This window comes from Nomascus leucogenys, chromosome 11 (assembly GCF_006542625.1).
Source record: "Nomascus leucogenys isolate Asia chromosome 11, Asia_NLE_v1, whole genome shotgun sequence".
NCBI lineage: Eukaryota > Metazoa > Chordata > Mammalia > Primates > Hylobatidae > Nomascus > Nomascus leucogenys.
In genome coordinates this window covers 107,924,017-107,947,580 of record NC_044391.1, presented here as the reverse complement: position 1 = coordinate 107,947,580, position 23,564 = coordinate 107,924,017, and the positions used below count along the sequence as shown (strand labels likewise).

General features: G+C 41.6%; 1 protein-coding gene across 8 annotated transcripts in view; it reads left to right on the top strand.

Moving 5' to 3' along the window:
* RFC4 (replication factor C subunit 4) overlaps positions 1-23,562 on the top strand; it is a 28,294-nt gene extending 4,732 nt beyond the window's left edge. For 2 of the 8 annotated variants that reach the window (XM_030822955.1, XM_030822953.1), the window contains exons 4-14: positions 6,400-7,884; positions 8,789-8,931; positions 12,282-12,360; positions 15,866-15,945; positions 18,694-18,813; positions 20,532-20,675; positions 20,869-20,989; positions 21,625-21,750; positions 23,058-23,138; positions 23,210-23,323; positions 23,398-23,562. In XM_030822955.1, coding sequence (XP_030678815.1) covers positions 7,822-7,884; positions 8,789-8,931; positions 12,282-12,360; positions 15,866-15,945; positions 18,694-18,813; positions 20,532-20,675; positions 20,869-20,989; positions 21,625-21,750; positions 23,058-23,138; positions 23,210-23,323; positions 23,398-23,493 — 1,167 coding nt within the window. In that variant the 5' untranslated portion in view covers positions 6,400-7,821 and the 3' untranslated portion in view covers positions 23,494-23,562. Of the gene's footprint in view, positions 1-6,399; positions 7,885-8,481; positions 8,932-12,281; positions 12,361-15,865; positions 15,946-18,693; positions 18,814-20,531; positions 20,676-20,868; positions 20,990-21,624; positions 21,751-23,057; positions 23,139-23,209; positions 23,324-23,397 lie in introns of those variants that run through there. The other 6 variants (XM_030822957.1, XM_030822956.1, XM_030822954.1 and 3 more) reach the window with 6 other exon arrangements.
* Positions 23,563-23,564: the final 2 nt, after the last annotated feature.

The window sequence follows — 23,564 nt, the reverse complement described above, 5'->3', positions numbered from 1 at the left end:
TACAAAAAATTAGCCAGGCATAGTGGCGCACACCCGTGGCCCCCACTACTCAGGAGGTTGAGGTGAGAGGACCACCTGAGCCTGGGAGGCAGACGTTGCAGTGAGCGGAAATCATGCCACTGCACTCTAGCTTGGGTGACAGAGAAAGACCCTGTCTCTAAATAAATAAATAAATAAATAGTATTTAAGGCACTGAAATAAGGTAACTTATCCAAAGGGACAAAGCTGGTCTTGAGCCTGGATCTGCAGGGTGTCAAGCACTTCACCACCATGCTACTGCTGCTGCCTCGTGGGTGGTGAACTGCATGGCTAATTTCTGCCTAATCTGCCCCACTAGCAAACTAGGTCTCATGAAAGGAGGAGTCTCAAGATTAATCTAGGTTACTGGGCTACATCGGGACCTTTTGCAAAGTTTTGCTCTGTGAACCAGAGTTTAAACTTGTACATTTAGACTGGTGTATCTCTGAAGTGTGTATTTCTTTTCCAAACCAGTGTAGGGCCAAAAGGAATCAGAGTTGCTAGTAATCACTGAGAGAGAATTAGTATCTTTCTTTTTTTGTTTTGTCTTGTTTTTTTTTTTTGCTTGGTTTTGAGATGGAGTCTTGCTCTGTCACCAGGCTGGAGTGCAGTGGTGCTATCTCGGCTCACTGAAACCTCCACTTCCCGGGTTCAAGCGATTCCCCTGCCTCAGCCTCCCGGGTAGCTGGGACTACAGGCGCACACCACCATGCCTAGCTAAGTTCTTGTATTTTAGTAGAGATGGGGTTTCACCATGTTGGCCAGGATGGTCTTGATCTCCTGACCTCATGATCTGCCTGCCTTGGCCTCCCAAAGTGCTGGGATTACAGGTGTGAGCCACCATGCCCGGCCAAGTATCTTTCTCATAAAAATAAAAAATACCAGCTGGGCGTGGTCGCTCACACCTGTAATCCCAGCACTTTGGGACGCCGAGGCAGGCAGATCACTTGAGCTCAGGAGTTTTAGACCAGCCTAGGCAACATGGCAAAACGCTGTCTTTACTAAAAATATAAAATTTAGCCGGGCATGGTGTAATCCCAGCTGCTTGGGTGGGGTGGCTGAGGCAGGAGAGTCACTTGAACCTGAGAGGCAGAGGCTGCAGTGAGCCAAGATCGTGCTCATGCACTCCAGCCTGGGTGACAGAGTGAGACCCTTTCTCAAAAAGAACAAAACTAAAATTAAAAAAAAAAATTAAAAATACCTTGTAGTAAGCTTAGAAAATCAGTAATCTGCATGAACTCTCAAAACATTTTGCTGAGGCAGGAGGATTGCTTGAGCTCAGGAGTTCAAAGCTGCAAGTCGCTATGATTGTATCACTGCACTCCAGCCTGGGCAACAGAGTAAGAGCCTGTCTCTAAAGTGTGTGTGTGTGTGTGTGTGTGTGTAGTGTCTACTCAAGCCAGCAATTTTTGCATGTTTCACACAGAGACTTATTTCAGGCTGAAAGGAAAAAAAAAATCAGCACTCAAATGGAAAACAATTTTAACTTATTTTATATATACACCTATTTGAGTAGCAAGTATTAAAGGAACTAGGCCACCACACACATAAAATGCTGTTACCACGTATTTACATGTATATATTTGGTCTTCTGTTCTCTTTCATACATTCAGAGAAAGTTGCTTCAGTCCCTGGCTCACTGGGTCCTGGCATCCTCTCCCACTTCTCCAGCCCATCCTGCTGAGTTCTCTGCATGCCTTGATTAGGGTCCAACCAAGTTTTAACAGCCAGCTCTGTTAATATTGAGTTAAGCAGTATCAGTATGCCCACCAAATTCTCCAATCTTCTATGTGTCGCAAAGAGAAGAGAAATGAGCCCAAACTGTGTAAGTTTGTGGAGGAAAACTCCCACATCCCCAGGACAGTGATCATAGATCATATTCTTTGTTCGCGTGTTGTCTCAGGTCTACAAAGAAAGCCATCTGTGACCTCAGCCTCCAGGGGCTCTGCATTGCCTACAACGGCACAAAAGCCAAACCCTTCAGCCCAATATTTGAGGCCTACCTGCCCCCAGTCTTATTTCCTTCCACCCTATCCCTGACTCTCCCAGGCTAGGCTCCAGATCATCACTGAATGTGCTCACTTCGAAGCAGCTCTGTGATTTTCAAGGTTCCTGGGCCCACCTTTTACTACCGATGTGACTGCCACGTGTTGCCCCGTTGCTAGGATGGGACAGTGGTCTTGATTTCTGCCAGGACTGAGGCTTTGCCTTGTTTCCCACCCACCCCACTGCCTGCCCCTGCACTCTTCTGGGTGGGGCCTGATCTTTCCCCTCAGTATCCCTACACCTCCCGATCACAGGTAGTCATGCCACAGCTGAGGAGCTTGTCCCAAACCTCAGTGCCTGCCTCTCTCCTCGGCTTCTTGTGCTGCTGTGTCTCACCCATCAGTGACGTTCTTCTCTTCCCTGCCCAAGCCCTAGCTGACTCCATACATCTAGTACAATGTCCTCTTCCACCTGGTTATCTCTGAAAGGCCCTCTCTCTACATCCCTCATTGGCTCCCAGTGTCCTTCCTCTCACCCATGGCCCTGCGGTCCCTGTACGCTTTGCCCAGTGTATAGGATTATTACGCTTAACAATTCCCAAAGGTTGATAGGTATTGTAGGGTGGTGTAAGAATGAACTGAGGTGATAATATTTATATGTTAGAGCTTTGTAAAGTGCTAGACAGATGTGAGGTACTGATATTCCCAGTATTCCTGATCTTGGAATCTTGGACACCACCCTCCCACCATTGCCTGGATACCCCTGAGACTGCATTCTGCTCCTAGAGTCTCATCCCCTTTTAGGCACTGGCTCCTGCTCCCTCGCCAACCACTGTGGATCCCTGCAGAATTCTTAGAGCCCTCGCTGTTTGCATCACTCACCACGACATATCATCAGACCCTGCTAGTGCACCAGGCACAGGAGACTCAGCTCTGCTGTCAACAAGTTGTATGAAATTGATCCCCTGCCTGCACTTCTGTAAAAGGAAGGGACTGGGACAATACCTCTGGGCCTTTTAGTTACAATGATTTACATACAGTAGCCTCCTCTTATCCGCAGTTCACTTTCTGCAGTTTTAATTACCCTCAGTGAACCTCAGTTCAAAAATATTAAATGCGGCTGGGCGCGTTGGCTCATGCCTGTAATTCCAGCACTTTGGGAGGCCGAAGCGGGTGGATCACCTGAGGTCAGGAGTTCAAGACCAGCCTGGCCAACATGGTGAAACCCCGTCTCTACCAAAAATACAAAAATTAGCCTGGTATGGTAGTACATGCCTGTAATTCCAGCTTCCGGGGAGGCTGAGGCAGGAGAATTGCATGAACCTGTGAGGAGGACGTTGCAGTGAACCAAGATCATGCCATTGCACTCCAGCCTGGGCAACAGAGCGAAACTCCATCTCAAAACAAGCAAACAAGCAAAAAATATTAACTGGACAGTACAGTACAGTACAGTAAGACATTTTGAGAGAGAGGCCACATTCACAGAACTTTTATTACAGGATGTTGTTGTGATTGTTCTGTTGTATTATTATTGTTGTTAATCTGTTGCTGTGCCTAATTTCTAAATTAAACTTTATCAGAGGTATGTACGTATAGGAAACAACATAGTATATGCAGTGTTCAGTACTAGCCGTGGTTTCAGCATCCACTGTGGGTCTGGGAACACATCCCCCACAGACAAGGGGGGACTACCATATATCGATTTTCTTTTCCTCTTCATCTAAACTTCATGCTTTTGATTTCTACCCACAACCTAGAGCACAATGCCAGGCTCACATGGGACCCTGTAAATGAGGTTCTCTATTGGTAAATGAATAGTGGATTTGTCCAACTGATACATTTTGGACATTTGTCCCTGCTCAAATCTTATGTTGAAATGTAATCCCCAGTGTCGGAGGTCGGGCCGGGTGGGAAGTGTCTGGGTCATGGGGGCGGATTCCTCATGGCTTGGTGCTGTCCTCAAAATAGTGAGTGAGTTCTCACAAAATCTAATTGTGTGGCACCTCCCCTACAACCCAACCCCCTTGCTGCTGCTTTTGCCATGTGAGATGCCAGCTCTCCCTTTTCCTTCTGCCATGAGTAAAATCTCCCTGAGGCTTCCCCAGAAGTGAAACGAATCTTGGTGCCATGCTTTCTATATATCCTGCAGAACTGTGAGCCAATTCACCTCTTTTCTTGATAAATTACTCCGTCTCAGCTATTTCTTTATAGCAATGCAAGCATATCACCTACTGATATGGTAAGGTGATTTTTTTTTTGTGATGGAGTCTCGCTCTGTCACCCAGGCTGGAGTGCAGTGGCGTGATCTCGGCTCACTGCAAGCTCCGTCTCCTGGGTTCACGCCATTCTCCTGCCTCAGCCACCTGAGTAGCTGGGACTACAGGCACCCGCCACCACGCCCAGCTAATTTTTGTATTTTTGTATCTAGTACAAAATAGAGACAGGGTTTCACCCTGTTAGCCAGGATGGCCTCGATCTCCTGGTAAGGTGATTTTTCAACACACCTACTGATATGGTAAGGTGATTTTTCCATTTGCATGTAACTAATTTATATTTTCCTTTTCCATCTCATAACAACCGAATTGTTTTCTGGGAGAAATTTAGTTGGAATCTTGAATCTTAGTCCATTTTGTGCTGCTATAAGAGAATACTTGAGACTGGGTAATTTATAATGAACATAAATGTATTGGTTCACAGTTCTGGAGGCTGGAAAGTTCAGGATCAAGGAACCAGCATCTTTCAAGGGCCTTCTTGCTTAGTTATCACATGATGGAAGGGGGAAGGGCAAGTGTGCAAGAGCAAGAACACTCCCCAAAGCCCATTTTATTGCAGCATTATCCATTCAGGAAGACAGAGCCCTCATGATCTAAACACCTCCCACTAAGCCCTACCTCCCAACACTGTTGCATTGAGAATTAAGTTTCAACATGAGTTTTGGAGGGGACAAAAACATTTAAACCATAGTAGCCACTAACCCAAAACCTCCACATTGCATAAATACAGATTCCCAGACACCAAACCTACAGATTCTGATTCATTATTTCTAGGCGGGGACAGGAAATCTGCACTTGTGACAAGCCCCATAAGTGATTCTGTTGCGGTGGCCCTAAACCATTCTTTGAGAAAAACTAGGAAGTAAGGATTTTAAAAAATAATCTGGACAGCAGAATTTTGTTTTTGGAGGAAACAACTAAAATTTTCTTTCTGTGGAAAAGGTTGGTTGATCTCGTTGAGGGGTGATGCCACAGGGGGAGAGGAGTGGTCATCACTGGCTTCTGTATATGTTAGGAATTTCAGTAGTGAAATTTCTTTCTTTTTTTTTTTTTTTTGAGATGCTCTGTTGCCCAGGCTAGAGTTCAGTGGCGCGATCTCGGCTCACTGTGACGTCTATCTCCCGGGTTCACATAATTCTCTTGCCTCAGCTTCCCCAGTGGCTAATTTTTTTTTTTTTTTTTTGAGATGGAGTTTCACTCTTGTTGCCCAGGCTGGAGGGCAATGACATGATCTCAGCTCACCACAAACTTTTCCTCCCAGGTTCAAGCGATTCTCCTGCATCAGCCTCCCGAGTAGCTGGGATTACAGGGGTATGCCACCATGCCCGGCTAATTTTGTATTTTTAGTAGGGACAGGGTTTCACCATGTTGGCCAGGCTGGTCTCGAACTCCTGACCTCAAGTGATCCACCCACCTCGGTCTCTCAAAGTTCTGGGATTACAGGTGTGAGCCAGCGTGCCCAGCTAGCAGTGAAAGTTCTAACATATACAGTGTAACCTTCTGTCAGGTTAGACTATCAGTAGTGCAGTAGCTATAACAATTCATTCTGTTATATTCATGTATAGTGTCCATCTTTGCCACCATGACTACCATGTTCATGAACTTATTATGCCGACACTAGGGCAGGTGAGGGAAGAAGGTGGCTGAGAATAACTGGAAAAGCCCCCTACTTCCTCTGCATAACCACACATCACATTGTCTGTCATTCTCCTAGTCTGTAAAGCTACTTGAGGGCATCTTCTAGCGTTTGCCCTGCTGTATCTGCAGGCATCTAGCACAGTGCGTGGACATTCCGTAAGCATTTGTTGCAAGATAAATGAAAAAAAACGTACAAAGTTAACAATGGATATCATGCTGAGTTTGTGCCAAACAAAACAGTCATTTGAAGAAGACCCGGAACAACCTTATGGGTTAGTAATTAGTAAAGACCTGTAGACAAGGTGGCCTTTGAGAAGGGTCATGTTTCAACAGGATTAAGGAGCATTTCAGAGCTAAACCAAGTACTTGGAAGAAATAAAAGCAGTGGGCTCAGACACCAGCCTAGAACCCACAGTGCATGAACCTTGGTGGGGCTAAACATGATTATCAGTCCTTTAACTTTTATTGAACGCCTTCACTTCCAGATTTCTAAGTGGGGCTCAGGAATTATAATGGATGTCCACAGCTGCATGGTCCTCCCTCTCCACAACAGGCAGACACTATTAGAAGTAAAAGCCACGTGCCCTCAAAAGGGCAAGGCAAGGCATCTTCAGATGTCTCTGCCCTTAAAGCACACGCGTTCTGCTCTGCGACGAAGCAGGACAAGGAGGACAGGGACCTGCACCTCCGGAGGCCCGCACCTACAAAGATAGCGGGCTCGGGACCGTCGGTGGACCCGCAGGGCTCCAGAGGCCCGCGCGCCGCCGCCCCGCCCTCATTGCTGAGCCTGCCAGGTAAGCGGCCCCAGCGCCGTGCCCGCGCGACCTCTACTCCTTCGGGAAGAGTCGCGCTCACGTCTCAAGTGGGAGCAATGCACCGGGACAGGGACACCTCCTAGGCCATGCCTGTTCCAGTCCAGTTCTCCCTGAACGTCCGGCTGGTTCATCACCTGCTTAAATAAAACCGTATACATGCAAACTCTCTTCCGCCGTCACCGGAAGTGACGCGTTACGTGCCCGCGTATTCCTACCGGCGTATTCCCGCCCTGCTGTTCGCCCGCAGTTCCGTGGCGGGAATTGAGGCGACTGTGGGGACATCAGTGATCGTAAGTCTCCTGCGCCCGTTATTCTCAGATTAGGTGACGGAGCTAAGACTTCGAGACTATCTCGTCCTTTTTGTGTCGCGGAAACCTGAGGAACGAGCCGGCGGCGGTGACCTGCACGAGAAGCCAGGCCAACTGGTAACTTGCTGGAGGAATTGCAAGCCCGCTTCGCCTTCCCCACTCCTGCCCTTGATACCCCTGTGAGGTCTTCCACCTCCTTCGGGGCCCCAGCCTAGTCGCCCTTTCATGCCCTGGCCGCGCCCTTTGTTGAAATGGTGGTTCCGGACAGCATCTTGCAGACCCCGGCTTTGGGCTGTATTAATGTTTAACAGCCCGAGGCAAGGATGGACTAATCCAATAACGTTATAAAAACCTTGGCTGCTAACAGATATTAAAAATTTATTTTATTTTATTGAGCATATCCCCATATGCCAAGGAAGGAACTATGTATTTGCATACATTCTTTTATTTAACTCAGTTGTCCTATGGAATAGGCCTTAGCTCCTTTAACAGAAAAGGAAACCGGGTATCATAGATGGTAATTCAGTCACCAAATATTATGGAGCATCTACCGTGTACCAGGCACTGTTCTAGGCACCAGGGCATGTAGCAGTGAAAAAAATAGAATTAACTGGAGATTTTTTCAGGCAAGCTAAAGATGCTTTTTATCCCTGAAAACAGCCTGGAAGAATGTTTACCTGCATGTTAGAAATAGTTACCTTTGGGTGGGATTTTGTATTGCTTTGTTGTTAAAATAGAAACAGCTGTTTTTCTCATAACACGCTCACTTGCAGAAATCAAAACAATGCAGAAAAGCATGAGGGATAAGAGTCCCTCACCTTCCCTTCCCCACAGAAAGTCTCTGAAGGTAGGTAAGCATTGACTCTGCCATTAAAATAGGTCCCTGGCCAGGCGCGATGGCTCACACCTGTAATCCCAGCACTTTGGGAGGCCGGGGCAGGAGGATTACTTGAGCCCAGGAGTTCCAGACCAGCCTGGGCAACATGGTGAAACCCTGTCTCTACCAAAAATTTAAAAAATTAGCTGGGGGTGGTGGCACGCACCTGTAGCCCTAGCTACTGGGGAGGCTGAAGTGGGAAGATTACAGGAGCCTGGGATGTCAAGGCTGCAGTGAACCATGATTGTGCTACTGCACTCCATCCTAGGCAAAAGAGTGAGACCCTGTCTCAAAAACAACAACAACGAAAAAAGGTCTTTGAGTTCTGACCCAAGGAAAGGAGTGAAGGTTCTCATATGTGGTGCAAGCACAGTACCTTTAATTGCCGAAGAGTCCATTTCAGGGTCTGAGCTAAAGCTAGGCCCGTGACTGTGAGAGAAACCATGGAGGCCCATGTGGTTTGGTCATTAGCAACATCATATTTATCAATGCATTTATTGGAACTCATTAAACATTTTTGTGACATATGATCTTTGTTCTATATATTTATCAATGCATTTATTGGAACTCATTAAACATTTTTGTGACATATGATCTTTGTTCTATAACTCCCGCACTATAAATAGATTCTAAGTTTGTTAAGGACTTTTACCACTTTTCTGTCCTTGTAGCCCTCAGTACAGTATATTCAGAGCGTCCTAGGTCATGGGGTGATGTCCTTTATTATGTAACATCTTTGCACAAGGCTAAGTGTGTTTTCAGGGTGTACTTTCTCATAATCGTTCCCCCCCACCACCCCCGCTTTCCTATGGTGCTGATTCGCAATAAAAGTTTCAATAAAAGCTTTTTTTTTTTCTGTCTTGCACCTGACCAGGGTGAAGTAACCATGCAGGCATTTCTTAAAGGCACATCCATCAGTACTAAACCCCTGCTGACCAAGGATCGAGGAGTAGCTGCCACTGCGGGAAGTAGCGGAGAGAACAGGAAAGCCAAACCCGTTCCCTGGGTTGAAAAATAGTAAGAGCACTTGTGTCTTTGTTAAAAAAATTAATAAATTATCTCTCTAACCAGTTCTGATCCCCCTTTTTTTTTTTAACTTATGGAGGAATGCTTTGTTCTGTTTAGAAGTTGTCTTTGGAAAAATCGCTCAGTTATATAAGTCATAGAAGCCTGGAACTAAGGTTACCTGAGAATAATCTAGTTTAATTCCCTTATTTTGTAGATAAACTGAGATCTCTACAAGCAGAGGCTTCCATTTTAGGGGCTGGGATACAGAAGTGAAGAAAACAAAAGTTTCTGTTAACTGGCTATAAATACTTGGTCAGGAGTTCTACTTAAATCCAAGTATGTAATCTGTTCCCCTTTTCATTACAATAGGCGGAAATTATTATTATTATTACTGTTTTTGAGACGGAGTCTTACTCTGTTGCCCAGGCTGGAGTGCAGTGGTACAGTCTTGACTCACTGCAACCTCCGCCCCTCCTGGGTTCAGGCGATTATCCTGCCTCAGCCTCCCGATTAGCTGGGATTACAGGTGCCCACCACCACACCTGGCTAATTTTTTGTATTTTTAGTAGAGACAGGGTTTCACCGTGTTGGTCAGGTCGATCTCAAACTCCTGATCTCAAGTGATCCACCTGCCTTGGCCTCCCAAAGTGCTGGGATTACATGCATGAGCCACCGTGCCCAGCCCTGGAAATTCAGTTTTGGTTAGCTCATACATTTTTGTCCAAACAACACTTGAATTGGCATTTAAATTGTCAGTCACCACCTGGCATGGTGGCTCATGCCTGTAATCCTGTAATCCCAGCAATTTGGGGGGCCAAGGTGGGAGGATCACTTGAGGCCAGGAGTTCCAGACCAGCCTGGCCAACATGGCGAAACCCCCTCTCTACTAAAAAAAAAAAAAAAAAAAAATTAGCCAGGCGTGTTGGCGGGCACCTGTAATCCCAGCTACTTGGGAGGCTGAGGCACGAGAATCAGTTGAACCTGGGAGGCAGAAATTGCAGTGAGCCAAGATCACACCACTGCATTCCAGCCTGGGTGACAGAGCGAGACTCTGTCTCAAATAAATAAACAAATAAATAAATAAAATTGTCAGTCACCTAAGTGGTATTACCACAAGTAATTGTAACTATTGGTTGAATGTAGCCTCGGTAATTACCAGTGTTTATAGATTTCTTATAGGCTGAGTAAGGCCCTTATATGTTTTTTGTGTTTTTGTTTTTTGCTTGCTTTTTTGTTTGTTTTTTTTTGAGACGGATTCTCACTTTGTCACCCAGGCTGGAGTGCAGTGGCGCGATCTCAGCTCACTGCAACCTCTGCCTCCCGGGTTCAAGTGATTCTCCTGCCTCAGCCTCCCGAGTAGCTGGGATTACAGACATGCACCACCACACTCAGCTAATTTTTGTATTTTTAATAGAGACAAGGTTTCACCATGTTGGCCAGGCTGGTCTTCAACTCCTGATCTCAGGTGATCTGCCTGCCTTGGCCTCCCAAAGTGCTGGGATTACAGGCGTGAGTCACTGTGCCCAGCCCCCTCATATGTTTTGTTTGGCACCAATCAACCTCATGAAAATCTAGATTTTTAAAATTATGTGGAGAAGGGTCTGGATTTTCAGCTTCTCAGGAGATCAGGCAACACTGGAGGCAGGTTCTCACATGACGACAATTATATGGACTTGTGTACTGCTTCTCCTTTTGGAAAGGTCGCGTGTTCCTCAATTTGCCGTGGTCCCTACTCTATCTTGCATCACACTCTGCCTTCCTCACTCTTGTTATCTGCTTAATCTCTGCAGGTATTTGAATATGAGTCCCTGCTTTATAACATATACTGGATTTCCAAGAGAAGACATAAAAAAAAATCATAATTCCTACCTAGTGTTAACCTGATATATCGAAAAGTATGGATCAAAGAACTTTTGATTATTTAACTAAGCACAAAGCCTTAGCTTAGAGTTGAAAGTGTAACTTTGTTCTAGCTTCTCTTAAAAATCACTGGTGTAAGATGAAAATTATATATTATACTTCGTATTGGTTAAGCTTGTTGTTTTTGTTAGCCCTCAATGAAATGAATAGGTCTTCATTTTTTTATGCAGTTAGATGATGGAAAAAATTGGCATTAACCAAAATAGTTACCTATACTAAGGTTACTAAATGGTTTTCCCTTTTCATCTTAGGTTCATGATCTTATTTTGTCAAAGTGTAACAATGCTTTTTTTTTTTCTTTTGAAACAGAGTCTTGCTCTGTCGCCCAGGCTGAAGTGCAGTGGCGCGATCTCGGCTCACTGCAACTTCCGCCTCCTGGGTTCAAATGAGACTACAGTTGTGCGCCGCCATGCCCACCTAATTTTTTTTGTATTTTTAGTATAGACGGGGTTTCACCATGTTGACCAGACTGGTCTCGAACTCCTGACCTCAGGTGATCCGCCTCCCAAAGTGCTGGGATTATAGGCGTGAGCCACTGCATCCAGCCAATAATAATGCTTTCTAAGCAGGTGTTCACTTTAATTTTTTTTTGTTTTTTTTTTTGAAATGAAGTTTCATTCTTGTTGCCCAGGTTAGAGTGCAATGATACGATCTCGGCTCACCACAACCTCTGCCTCCAGGGTTCAAGCGATTCTCCTTCCTCAGCCTCCCGAATAGCTGGCATTATAGGCATGTGCCACCATGCCCGGCTAATTTCATATTTTTAGTAGAGACAGGGTTTCTCCATGTTGGTCAGGCTGGTCTTGAACTCCTGACCTCAGGTGATCCACCTGCTTCAGCCTCTCTAAGTATTGGGATTAGTGTGAGCCATCGCACCCAGCCCCACTTTAATTTCTTTTCTTTTCTTTTTTTTTTTCTTTTTTTTGAGACAGAGTCTCCCTCTGTCGCCCAGGCTAGAGTGCAGTGTCACAATCTCGGCTCACTGCAAGCTCAGCCTACCGGCTTCACGCCATTCTCCTGCCTCAGCCTCCTGAGTAGCTGGGACTACAGGCACCCCCCACCACGCCCGGCTAATTTTTTTTATTTTTAGTAGAGATGGGGTTTCACTGTATTAGCCAGGATGGTCTTGATACCCCACTTTACTTTCTAATTAGTGTTTGTAGCGTATAAAATAAAATCCTTTTGCTTAATTTTTGTGGGTATAACAGATTCAAGCAATGCAGATAGGAAGTAAAACATTATTTCACTCTTTCAGAATGTGTTTAGTTATGGTAAAAACAAGTGGGGTTTCCACCTATTTCCAATTATGAGAAAGTTTCTCATTTCATTGCTGATGTTTAAGAATTGTCATTGGTATTTTAGTAGAAGGAACACTTGAGAGTTTTCTGTGGCTACTATAGTATACTAAATAACCTCTTTCCTCCTCCCCACCCCGCAAGTCGCCCAAAATGTGTGGATGAAGTTGCTTTCCAGGAAGAAGTGGTTGCAGTGCTGAAAAAATCTTTAGAAGGAGCAGATGTGAGTTGCAAATGGTGTTTAATGTCATTGGGATATTTAAGACTTAATTTATTCACCCTCTTTCTTCATTTATAACTTTTAGCCCTCATTAAATATCATGCTCTATGTACAGTAGGTCCTTGATAACTATTTGTACAATGATAATTCGTTCAAATATTTATTGAGCATCTCCTATTTAACCTTACATAACAGTGTTAACCTAGTATTCAAGTAAAAGTCATAGTAATTAAGACAAGCTATGAAACATAGACAGAACAAGACATAAAATATAGAACAAGACAAACTATGCCGCTTTTTTCATGGGTTTTTATTGGTAAGGAAAGATAAACAAGTAAACCAATAAATAATTATAGGTAGTAATACGTGCTACAAAGAAGAGCCAGAGATTCCTCTAAAGTATAATTGCTTACTAACTTTAGGATTTGGATTGACCTATAATACAAAAAAAAAAATCGAGCTTTGAATTCTGCTTATAGCTCTCTCTTCTCCTGTGATATGGGGGATAAAATATCCATGAATAACTTGCATTGTAAATTATTCTGAGATAAGATAAACCCATGTGAAGACTTAGCAACTTAAAGTTGTGTTACGATGAATGCCCAAAGTGCTTTAACAGCTCAGTGAAGTAGTGAAGTGGGATGTGGTTTTTGCTTTAGTTTCAAGATTTGTTTCCTTCCTCAATCTGGCTGCTTTTAATTAGAGGTTCTTTTGGGTTTTGCTGCCATCATTCTCTTGCTGAAATTATATTACTACAGTACACATTTTGAAAGAAGTTAGATTTATAAAACTATTTAGAATCTTTTTCTTTACCAATATGTGTTTTGATTTGACTTGTATACTCATACCTTTTTGGCTGGGCACAGTGGCTCACGCCTGTAATCCTAGCATTTTGGGAGGCTGAGATGGGAAGATCACTTGAGGTCAGGAGTTCGAAACCAGCCTGGCCAACATGGTGAAACCCCATGTCTACCAAAAATTAGAAAAAGTAGCCAGGCGTGGTGGCACACACCTGTAGTCCCAGCTACTCAGGAGGCTAAAGCAGGAGAATCATTTGAACCTGGGAGGCAGAGGTTGCAGTGAGCCAAGATAGTGCCACTACACTCCAGCCTGGGTGACAGAGTGAGACTCTGGTCTCAAAAATAAATAAATAAGTAATAAAAAATAAATAACACAAATACTCTTATACGTTTTAATTTTATAATAGTATACCATTTTATTTTTTGATATATTCTGCTTGCATATCTTGGTAACAGTATATACCAATCGCAGTTGCATAGTAATTACAGTTATATTAATTGCAGTTGCATAGTAATTACACAGATTGCAGGATGATATCTAATGTAATTACTAGTATCTTCAGCAAACCTAGTGAGATTAAGATCGAGTTTTTTTTTTTTTTTTTTTTTTTTTTTTAATACAGAGTCTTGCTCTGTCACCCAGGCTGGAGTGCAGTGGTGTGGTATCAGCTCACTGCAACTCCACCTCCCAGGCCCAAGTGATCCTCCCACCTCAGCCTCCCAAGTAGCTGGGACTACAGGCATGCACCACCACACACAGCTCATTTTTGTATTTTTAGTAGAGATGGTGTTTAGCCGTGTCAAGTGACCTGCCGGCTTTGGCCACCTAAAATGCTGGGATTACAGGCATGAGCCATTATGCCCAGCCTAAGATCTAGTTCTTGACTTTATGCCACGTAATTTATGAGGCTGAAGTAAGAACTTCAGTTTAATATTTTGTGCATCTTTTCAGACTAAGTTTTGTAAAGAGGTGAAATCATTTGTTTAATTCAAAAGAGTAAAGGAAAACAATTCATTCAATTTACTTTGAAAGGTTTTAAAGAATTATAAGAAGATAATTTTTTCAGAAATTGATTTTAAGAACTGGTATTCCACATACAGTTCTTGAATGAACTACATATATTAGACTAGTGTATAATTAAGGTTTAATAATTTTACCCTGTTTCAAAGAATTTAAATTATTGTATCTGATAGTTAACCTGGATGAATCGTTACATTGTTAAGGGATGCACAGATCAGAATAATAGTTGTAGACCTTAATTACTAAGAAGCCTAGGAGGTTTTTAAGTTATGAATCTCATAGTTTGTACTGTAAGCTATATGTTATGAATGTAACAGTAATAGTCTTCTGATTAACATATTTGTCTGTGTATTGGTTTATTCATTCATTTGGCCAACATTGACTACTGTAGTAGATGCTAGAATACAGATGTGAATAGAACAAATAAGGTTCTTGGTCTTTTAATGAAGTAGACAGGCATTTTACAATTAAGCCCCACAGTTAAATAACAATATACCAATGCAAAATGCAACAAAGACTAATGAGAGAATAGGAGAGGAGACCTACTTTAGACTGAATGGTTTCTGATTTGTAATGCATTAGGAGTTGGCCAGGCAGAAAGAAGAGGATCAGACTCCAGGTCATGGGAACAACATATGTTCGGGCCAGAAAGTGCCAAGCTATTAGAGGCCATTGTAAGCTGGAGCCTGGAAGGTGAAGGAGGTGGTAGGCAGATCATGGAAGTCCTTTAGGCCATGGTAAAAAGCTGAGGGTTTTTTTGTTTGTTTGTTTTTGTTTTTCTAAGTGGAATAGTTTTAAGTAGCAAGCAAAGTGGTATCTGATTTAGGTGAAGAATGAATGGACAGGAAGAGGGAGGGATAGGCAAGAGTGGAAACAAACTCTAATGCCTAGTTTCCTGTGTACACTGATTTCCTTATGTGAAAGGACATACTGAAGATTGCACAGTATCATAACAGAGCTCATTAGAATTTATAATTTTCACCACGGATCAGTCGACTGCTTGATAGGAGCCAAACTAGCTAGATACAAGGTATAAAAGAAGGTAGCTAGTGATTTAATCTTATCCTTTCCTCTTCTAATGAATTCTTCTTGATACATGCAAGCATCCTTACAGAGTACATAATCATGATGTGGAACAGTGCCTAGCACTTAATATATGTCTAGTTTTGGATTTTTTGTTAATATTTCTGTTCTTGATACTTCTGCTCATCCAAAGCCCTAATTATGTCTTTTTCAGTCCTTTTTCCTCAGTTTTGGTCAAATCCCATTACTCTTTTGGTCTGCTTCCCCTTTGAAGCAGCCGACATTTTGTGTAATATAAAATCTTACCTAATCTTGAGCATAGAGGTGGGATAGGAAACTGAGATTCCCTTTAGAAATAAAAGGTTTCTCATTCCAGCTTTGAAAATTTCACCTAAGTGGATTAGCTATAGAGCAAGCATAAATATTGGTTCAGCTTAAGAGATTAAAAAGACACTTGGGGAAAAAAGTGGTAGTATATGAAAAAGCAGGATTTAAATCTGTCAGTACTATGATATCAGTTATATTAAGAAAACTTTATACTTAGAAATTATGTGCCCTATTAGAGAAGTCATTGCACTATTCCACAGACATTTTTTTCGATCTTCCTTTTCATCTATTTGTGCCAGAATACCATTTATTAAAAACTAAAATTTAATTTCTACAGCTTCCTAATCTCTTGTTTTATGGACCACCTGGAACTGGAAAAACATCCACTATTTTGGCAGCAGCTAGAGAACTCTTTGGGTACGTTGAAATCAGTCTGTTTTTCTTTTTTTAAAGATTTGACACCAAAATTCTCTGATACTGCTTTTTTTCCTCTAAAAATTTGCATTTCATTTTCTGTAGGATAGTTTTCTATTTCTGATTTTTAAAAATCCCATGAGCCATTTTGTTCCTCCCTCACTCCCCTGAAGAAATCAGCTTGCCTGCGTCTTTTGTGACCTTCATTCTGAATCTTGTTCAAGTGTTTGAATGTACTACAACACTGGGAGCCTATGATTTTTTCTATCACTTTCTTTAAATTTTCTGTTATAACTTTGGCGTCCAGAGGGCCCAACTTAATGTCCAATTGTGCTGATAGTTTTATCACCCTCTTAATGATTGTGTTCACATCTGTGTGGCTGCATGATAGAATCTGCTGTTTCTGATGGTACTATTTGCACCATCCATTCTTGAATCCTGCTCTGGACTTCCTATGCTCTGACTCTGAAGTGGCCATGCCAGCTGAGCATAAGTGGTGGTTGATGTAGTATGATTCCAGGTACACCAGAAAATCTTCCTGTGAGTCACCTTCTTATGTTCCTCTTCCTAGATTGACCATCTTGGCTTAACCAGCCATTCTAGAGGAGCCCTTTACCTAGAGTTAAAAGATGTGTAGTGAGCTGGGTCTGATATACATGAAACATGCACCAACATAACAAAGGCTGTTTTGAGTTTATCCAGAATTAATATCAGACATACAACTGATAAAAATATCTGAAATCCTACATATGAAAATAGGCCGGGCACGGTGGCTCACATCTGTAATCCCAGCACTTTGGGAGGCAGAGGCGGGTGGATCACCTGGGGTGAGGAGTTCGAAACCAGCCTGGCCAACATGGTGAAACCCCATCTCTACTAAAAATACAAAAATTTGCCAGGCCTGGTGGCATGCACCTGTAGTCCCAGCTACTCAGCAGGCTGAGGCAGGAGAATCACTTGAACCCGGGAGGCGGAGGTTGCAGTGAGCTAAGATCACGCCACTGCACTCCAGCCTGGGTGACAGAGGGAGACTCCGTCTCAAAAAAAAAAAAAAAAAAAAAAAAAGATGCCACTGAAATCACCAAATGTGTAAGGATTATTAGTTATGTCAAAATGTAAAAGACAAAGGGAGAAGCTGCTATGTGCCTAATATTTTATTTGACAGCAACTTTTGATTCTCAGTAAAATTATAAAAGAACTTTTTTGATTATTCCACAACTCAATCAGATAGAACCAATCTGAATCAGCCTTAACAGTTGTTTATTATTACTTAGAGTAGGTCAGTCCAGATTATACAACTTTTTCTATATCCTTTATAAAATAATGTTTGTCTTTAAAGAACTTACTTTAACAGTGAATTTCATATTTAATATTGTGGCTTTAAAATAGAAAATAGATGCATGTAAATGTTTATGTCCATAAACATGCTTAGGATACCATGCTGATTAGGAAAAATAGAGACGAAACTAAATCACAACTCTTGTTTTTTATTTAAATGTGTGTGTGTGTGTGTGTGTAAAAGACTAGAGGGAATTTTCAAAACAGTGCTTTGACAGTGTGCCCATTTTCTTTTGATTTCTCAAATTACAGTAAGCATATATTACTTTTAGTAATTTTTATTAAAACTTACTTTAAAAACCTGCTCATGTTTTAATCCATTAATTTTCCTTAATCCAGTAGGTTTCCTTATAGCAAACTACCCTATGGAATTTATTTATTTATTTGTTTATTTATTTATTTTTGAGACGGTGTCTCGCTCTGTCGCCCAGGCTGGTGAGTGCAGTGGCGCGATCTCGGCTCACCGCAACCTCCACATCCCAGGTTCGAGTGATTTTCCTGCCTCAGCCTCCTGAGTAGCTGGCACTACAGGCGCCTGTCACCATGCCCAGCTAATTTTTGTATTTTTAGTAGAGACAGGGTTTCAACACATTGGTCAGGCTGGTCTCGAACTCCTGGCCTCGTGATCCATCCACTTCGGCCTCCTGGGGTTACAGGCATGAGCCACCACATCCGGCTGGAAATAATTTAAAATGTGCTATATTGTAACATTATTTAAAATTACAATATTTAAAACTATCTAGATGTCTAACAATAGAAGAATGTGAAGTAAATGATGGTACAGTCATAGGATGGAATATCATATGACTATTAAAATGTTATTTACAGTGGTTTTGATAATATGCCAAGATACTTATTATAAATGCAAAGTGGAAAATCGATTTAAAATTTTATATGTGGGGCCAGGTGTGGTGCCTCACACCTGTAATCCCAACATTTTGGGAGGCCAAGGTGGAAGGATCACTTGAGACCAGCCTGGCAACATAATGAGTCCCTGCCTCTACAAAAAGTAAACAAAATTAACCAGGTGTGATGGCATGTGCCTATAGTCCCAGCTAGCTGGGAAGCTAAGGTGGGAGGATCATTTGAACCTAGGAGTTCAAGGCTGCAGTGAGCCATCATCATGCCACTGTTCTCCAGCCTGGGTGACAGAGCGAGACCTTGTCTCCAAAAAAATAAAAAGAAAAGAAATTGTATATGTTATGTAATGTCTACATTTTTTTAAATGCATGGAAAAAAGCCAAAATGTTAACTGCAGCACTCTGCCGAAGAGAGAATACAAAAGTGATTGTGTGCCTTCTATCCATATCGTTTACTAGGTGGATTTTAAACGTCTGCAAAGTGTGCAAATGTTAAAATGTGATTTAAGCCTACTTGTGCTCTGTGTTTCATATTTGTTTCATTCTGAGATAGGCCTGAACTTTTCCGATTAAGAGTTCTTGAGTTAAATGCATCTGATGAACGTGGAATACAAGTAGTTCGAGAGAAAGTGAAAAATTTTGCTCAATTAACTGTGTCAGGAAGTCGTTCAGAGTAAGTAAATTTGCCCTCCTTCCTCCATAGCATGTATTATTTTAAATATGTATTTCTGCCATCGCTCCTCAGCCTTTTGGCTAAGATCAAATGTATTTCTGCCAAATTGTCAACTTCCTTTTCATGTTAGAAGACTATCCTGCCTGAGGTAAACAGGGATTTAATCAACTACTTACGCTCCTTAGGTGGTAAAGGTCCAGGATTACATTGGTGGTACCTAGACATATATGTACATTTTACATGAGCACATTTCAAAATTTGTGAAAGTGAATGACTGATTTTTGATATCCACCTTGAATTGATGGTGCAGTCAGTCACAACCGCTATAGCACCTAATTTATTTTTATGTGAAATGAAGACTGGGAGGTGGACTAAAAGACTCTGAGATCCCTTCTACCATTAATACTTGAAATCTCTTTTCTTGGTATAATTTTCATACAATTATGTTAATGCCACTTTTGGTGGGAGAAAAACTTTAATGGCAGATTACCAAAAATCAATGTACAGAAGGTAATAACCCACAACATGGGAGAAAATATTTACAAATCATATATCTAAAAAGGTACTTATATCTAGAACATATGAAGAACTTTAAAAACAAAGTAATAAAAACAAATAACCCAATTAAAAAATGGGCAAAGGCCGGGCGCAGTGGTTCACACCTGTAATCCCAGCACTTTGGGAGGCCAAGGCGGGTGAATCACGAGGTCAGGAGATCGAGACCATCCTAATATGGTGAAACCCCATCTCTACTAAAAATACAAAAAATTAACTGGGCGTGGTGGCGGGTGCCTGTAGTCCCAGCTACTCAGGAGGCTGAGGCAGGAGAATGGCGTGAACCCAGGAGGCGGAGCGTGCAGTGAGCCGAGATTGCGCCACTGCACTTCAGCCTGGGCGACAGAGCAAGACTCCGTCTCAAAAAAAAAAGGTAGGGGGGCAAAGGATCTGCATAGACATTTCATGCATGCATAATAAGCACATTAAAAGATGCTCATCAACATCATTATCCATTTGGGAAATGAAAATCAAAGCCACATTGAAATACCACATAACTCCCACTAGGATGGCTATGATAAAAAATACAGAAAATAACTAGCATTGACAAGGATGTGGAGGAATGGTAAACCTCATACATTGCTGGTTGGAATGTAAAATGATGCAGCCTCTTGGAAGACATATTGCTCAAAAACATGTACACAAATGTTCATAGCAGCATTATTCTTAATAGCCAAAACATGGAAACAGCCCAAATGTCCAACCGATTAATGGATGAATAAATGTGGTATATCTATTTGCCATAGTATTTGACAATACAAAGGAATGAAGCAAACACATGCTACAACATGGATGAACCTTTAAAATATGTTAAGTGGAAGAAGTCAGCCACAAAAGACTGCATATTATATGGTTCCATTCATATCATGTCCCGAATAGGCAAATCATATATAGAGATGAAAGTAGACTAATGATTGCCTAGAGCTGGGAATGATTGGGGGAAGAAGAATGACTCCTAATAAATACAAAGTTTCTTTTAGGAGTGATAAAAATGTTCTAAAATTAGATTGTGGTAATGGTTGCACAACTTTGTGAACATACAGAAAAACACTGAATTGTACATTTTAAATGGGTGAATTGTATGGTATGTGTATATTTCAACAAAGCTGTTAAAACCAATATACATATTAATGTTCAACTCTTACGTGTTTCTCTGAAATCAGTGGGAAGCCGTGTCCACCTTTTAAGATTGTGATTCTGGATGAAGCAGATTCTATGACCTCAGCTGCTCAGGCAGCTTTAAGACGTACCATGGAGAAGGAGTCTAAAACCACCCGATTCTGTCTTATCTGTAACTATGTCAGTCGGTATGTATATTGCCCTGAAGACAGATGCTAGGCAGCCTTATTTTCATAACCCAGTTAGGGAAAGGAAATTTAGAATTTTCAAGGCTACATTAATTTTTCCTCCATCAAATCTTGATTTGTTCTTGATAAAAATGAGTTCTTTTGGGGAAATTCTTTCTTTAGACACCAACTTGATTTTTCTCATCTTCCACAGAATAATTGAACCCCTGACCTCTAGATGTTCAAAATTCCGCTTCAAGCCTCTGTCAGATAAAATTCAACAGCAGCGATTACTAGACATTGCCAAGAAGGAAAATGTCAAAATTAGTGATGAGGTAATTACTAATTATTACAATTATTAGAGTTACTAATTCCTTTGATGAATGCATATAAAGAGGCCCTGAAAGATTTAAATGTGTGTTGCCTCAATCCTGATGCCAGTTCTTCAGACAAACTTAAGCTAAAGGGGCAACAATTGAAATGTATAGGAATTACAAGGTTTAGCTTTTTTATTACTTTTTGAGTTAATTATCTTTTAATATATCAGAGACCTGAAACTGAGGTGGATTTCATACATATAATGCAAATTCTGCAACATAAATCTCTGCATGATGACAAGATTTGTCTTCTAATACTTCAGTACTTCCCTAAAATTGATAGAAACATAAGGCCCTTATTCATTATAACAGAATTTAACCATAATTTGAATTTGCTTTATGTGAGCAAGAAAATGGGATAAACATGGAACATTTTTTCATCTCTGCAAATTTATTTCAGAAGCAAGAGATCTCTATCCTTCCATTGTACCCGGCCCCTAGACTGATCATATTTTCTCCCAAAACAGAAATGTTTTTTCTCATTAACTCTAGACTAAAACATAGGGTTTTTCACTTTTATTAAACATTTTAAAATTAAAGTTATAAATCCTTAATTGGCCATCGTAGGTTAAAAACAACTCTTTTCTCTTCAGGGAATAGCTTATCTTGTTAAAGTGTCAGAAGGAGACTTAAGAAAAGCCATTACATTTCTTCAAAGCGCTACTCGATTAACAGGTGGAAAGGAGATCACAGAGAAAGTGATTACAGACATTGCTGGGGTAAGAGTACTGGATATTCTGAATTTCTTTTTAGTTGGCTTTTTTGTGGCTTTTAGGAAATTTTCATCCGACAAATAATGTTTAGCAAGTGCCAAGTACTGCACTAGGAAGTATAAGGGAATAACCTGGGGGTATCAGTGTTTCAGGTGAGGAGATAACACTGACTTTTCAGTTTGTCAGGCATGTAATAGACATTTCACAAAAGAAAAGGACACTTTCAGTTCTTAGTTTTTTTTGTTTTTTTTTTTTGAGACAGTCTTGCTGCGTCGCCCAGGCTGGAGTGCAGTGACGCAATACCAACTCACTGCAACCTCCGCCTCCCGCCTCACCCTCCCAATTAGCTGGGATTACAGGCACCTGCCACCATGCCCAGCTAATTTTTGTATTTTTAGTAGAGACGGTGTTTCACGATGTTGGTTGGCCAGGCTGGTCTGGAACTCCTGACCTCAGGTGATCCGCCCCCTACTTAGCCTTCCAAAGTGCTGGGATTATAGGTGGGAGCCACTGCGCCCAGCCTTCAGCTTTTAGATTTTATAAGAGATGCCTTTGGCAGTTAAATCAATTTTAGCAGATGTTCTTATACATGAAAACTATTTTGCCAGTTGTATATAAACAAAAGGCATATCCAACTTAACAGTAATCATTTATTAAAGAGAATGGAGTACCGCACTTGTCTTTGGATACTCCCATGTCAAAACTCACTTCAGAATCACTACTACTTAAAAACCTTTTGTTTCTATGACATTTTTCACCTGCACAGTAGGCCTTCCATATGACAAGACTGGCACCACTAATCCTCTTTACTTTGTTTCTATGACGTTTTTCACCTTCACGGTAGGCCTTCCATATGACAAGACTGGTACCACTAATCCTCTTTTCTGGATATTGTGGACTTTTTAAACCGATCTCATTAGTGGCATCTTTACATGGAGAGATTTTTAGAGAAAGGGTACTTCCTCTTTAAAGAAATCAGTCTTTTTGGTTGATCTTGGCCACTGTTCTGAGGAATCGTTATAGCCACTAGGGGAAAACTTAATCTTCATCCACTGACCAGAACAAGCTATAATCCATGTGCCCAAACTTGGGAGTTTCATATACTTCACAAAGCCATTAAAGGGCTTTAAAAGCACAGCTGTTAGCACCTTGGTTGCTTAGTGGTGACTGGAGTTACTCTGGCCCTTTCCCTTCTCTCAAAGCCTTCCCAGGGAAGTATGGAACTTGGGTGTGGAACAGAAAGGACTGGGGGCAGGAGTGTACGTCTAGTCTCACCTCGAAACATCTTTAATACTGAACATTCAATTACCTAGGTAATACCAGCTGAGAAAATTGATGGAGTATTTGCTGCCTGTCAGAGTGGCTCTTTTGACAAACTAGAAGCTGTGGTCAAGGTAAAGTCAGCTTACTAACTTTGGGGAAAGGAATATTAAGGGGTCATACCAAAAGTTTTTTTTTATTATAGGATTTAATAGATGAGGGTCATGCAGCAACTCAGCTCGTCAATCAACTCCATGATGTGGTTGTAGAAAATAACTTATCTGATAAACAGAAGTCCATCATTACAGAAAAACTTGCCGTAAGTAGGTACTTTGCACATGTCAATGGAACATTTAACTACAAGGATGCTAATTTCTTAAATTTTTCTTGTAGGAAGTTGACAAATGCCTAGCAGATGGTGCTGATGAACATTTGCAGCTCATCAGCCTTTGCGCAACTGTGATGCAGCAGTTATCCCAGAATTGTTAAAGCGAATATACTTGGATGGGGGGTTTTGTAAATAATGGGGTTGTAGTAAAAATAAAATGACCAACAGCACC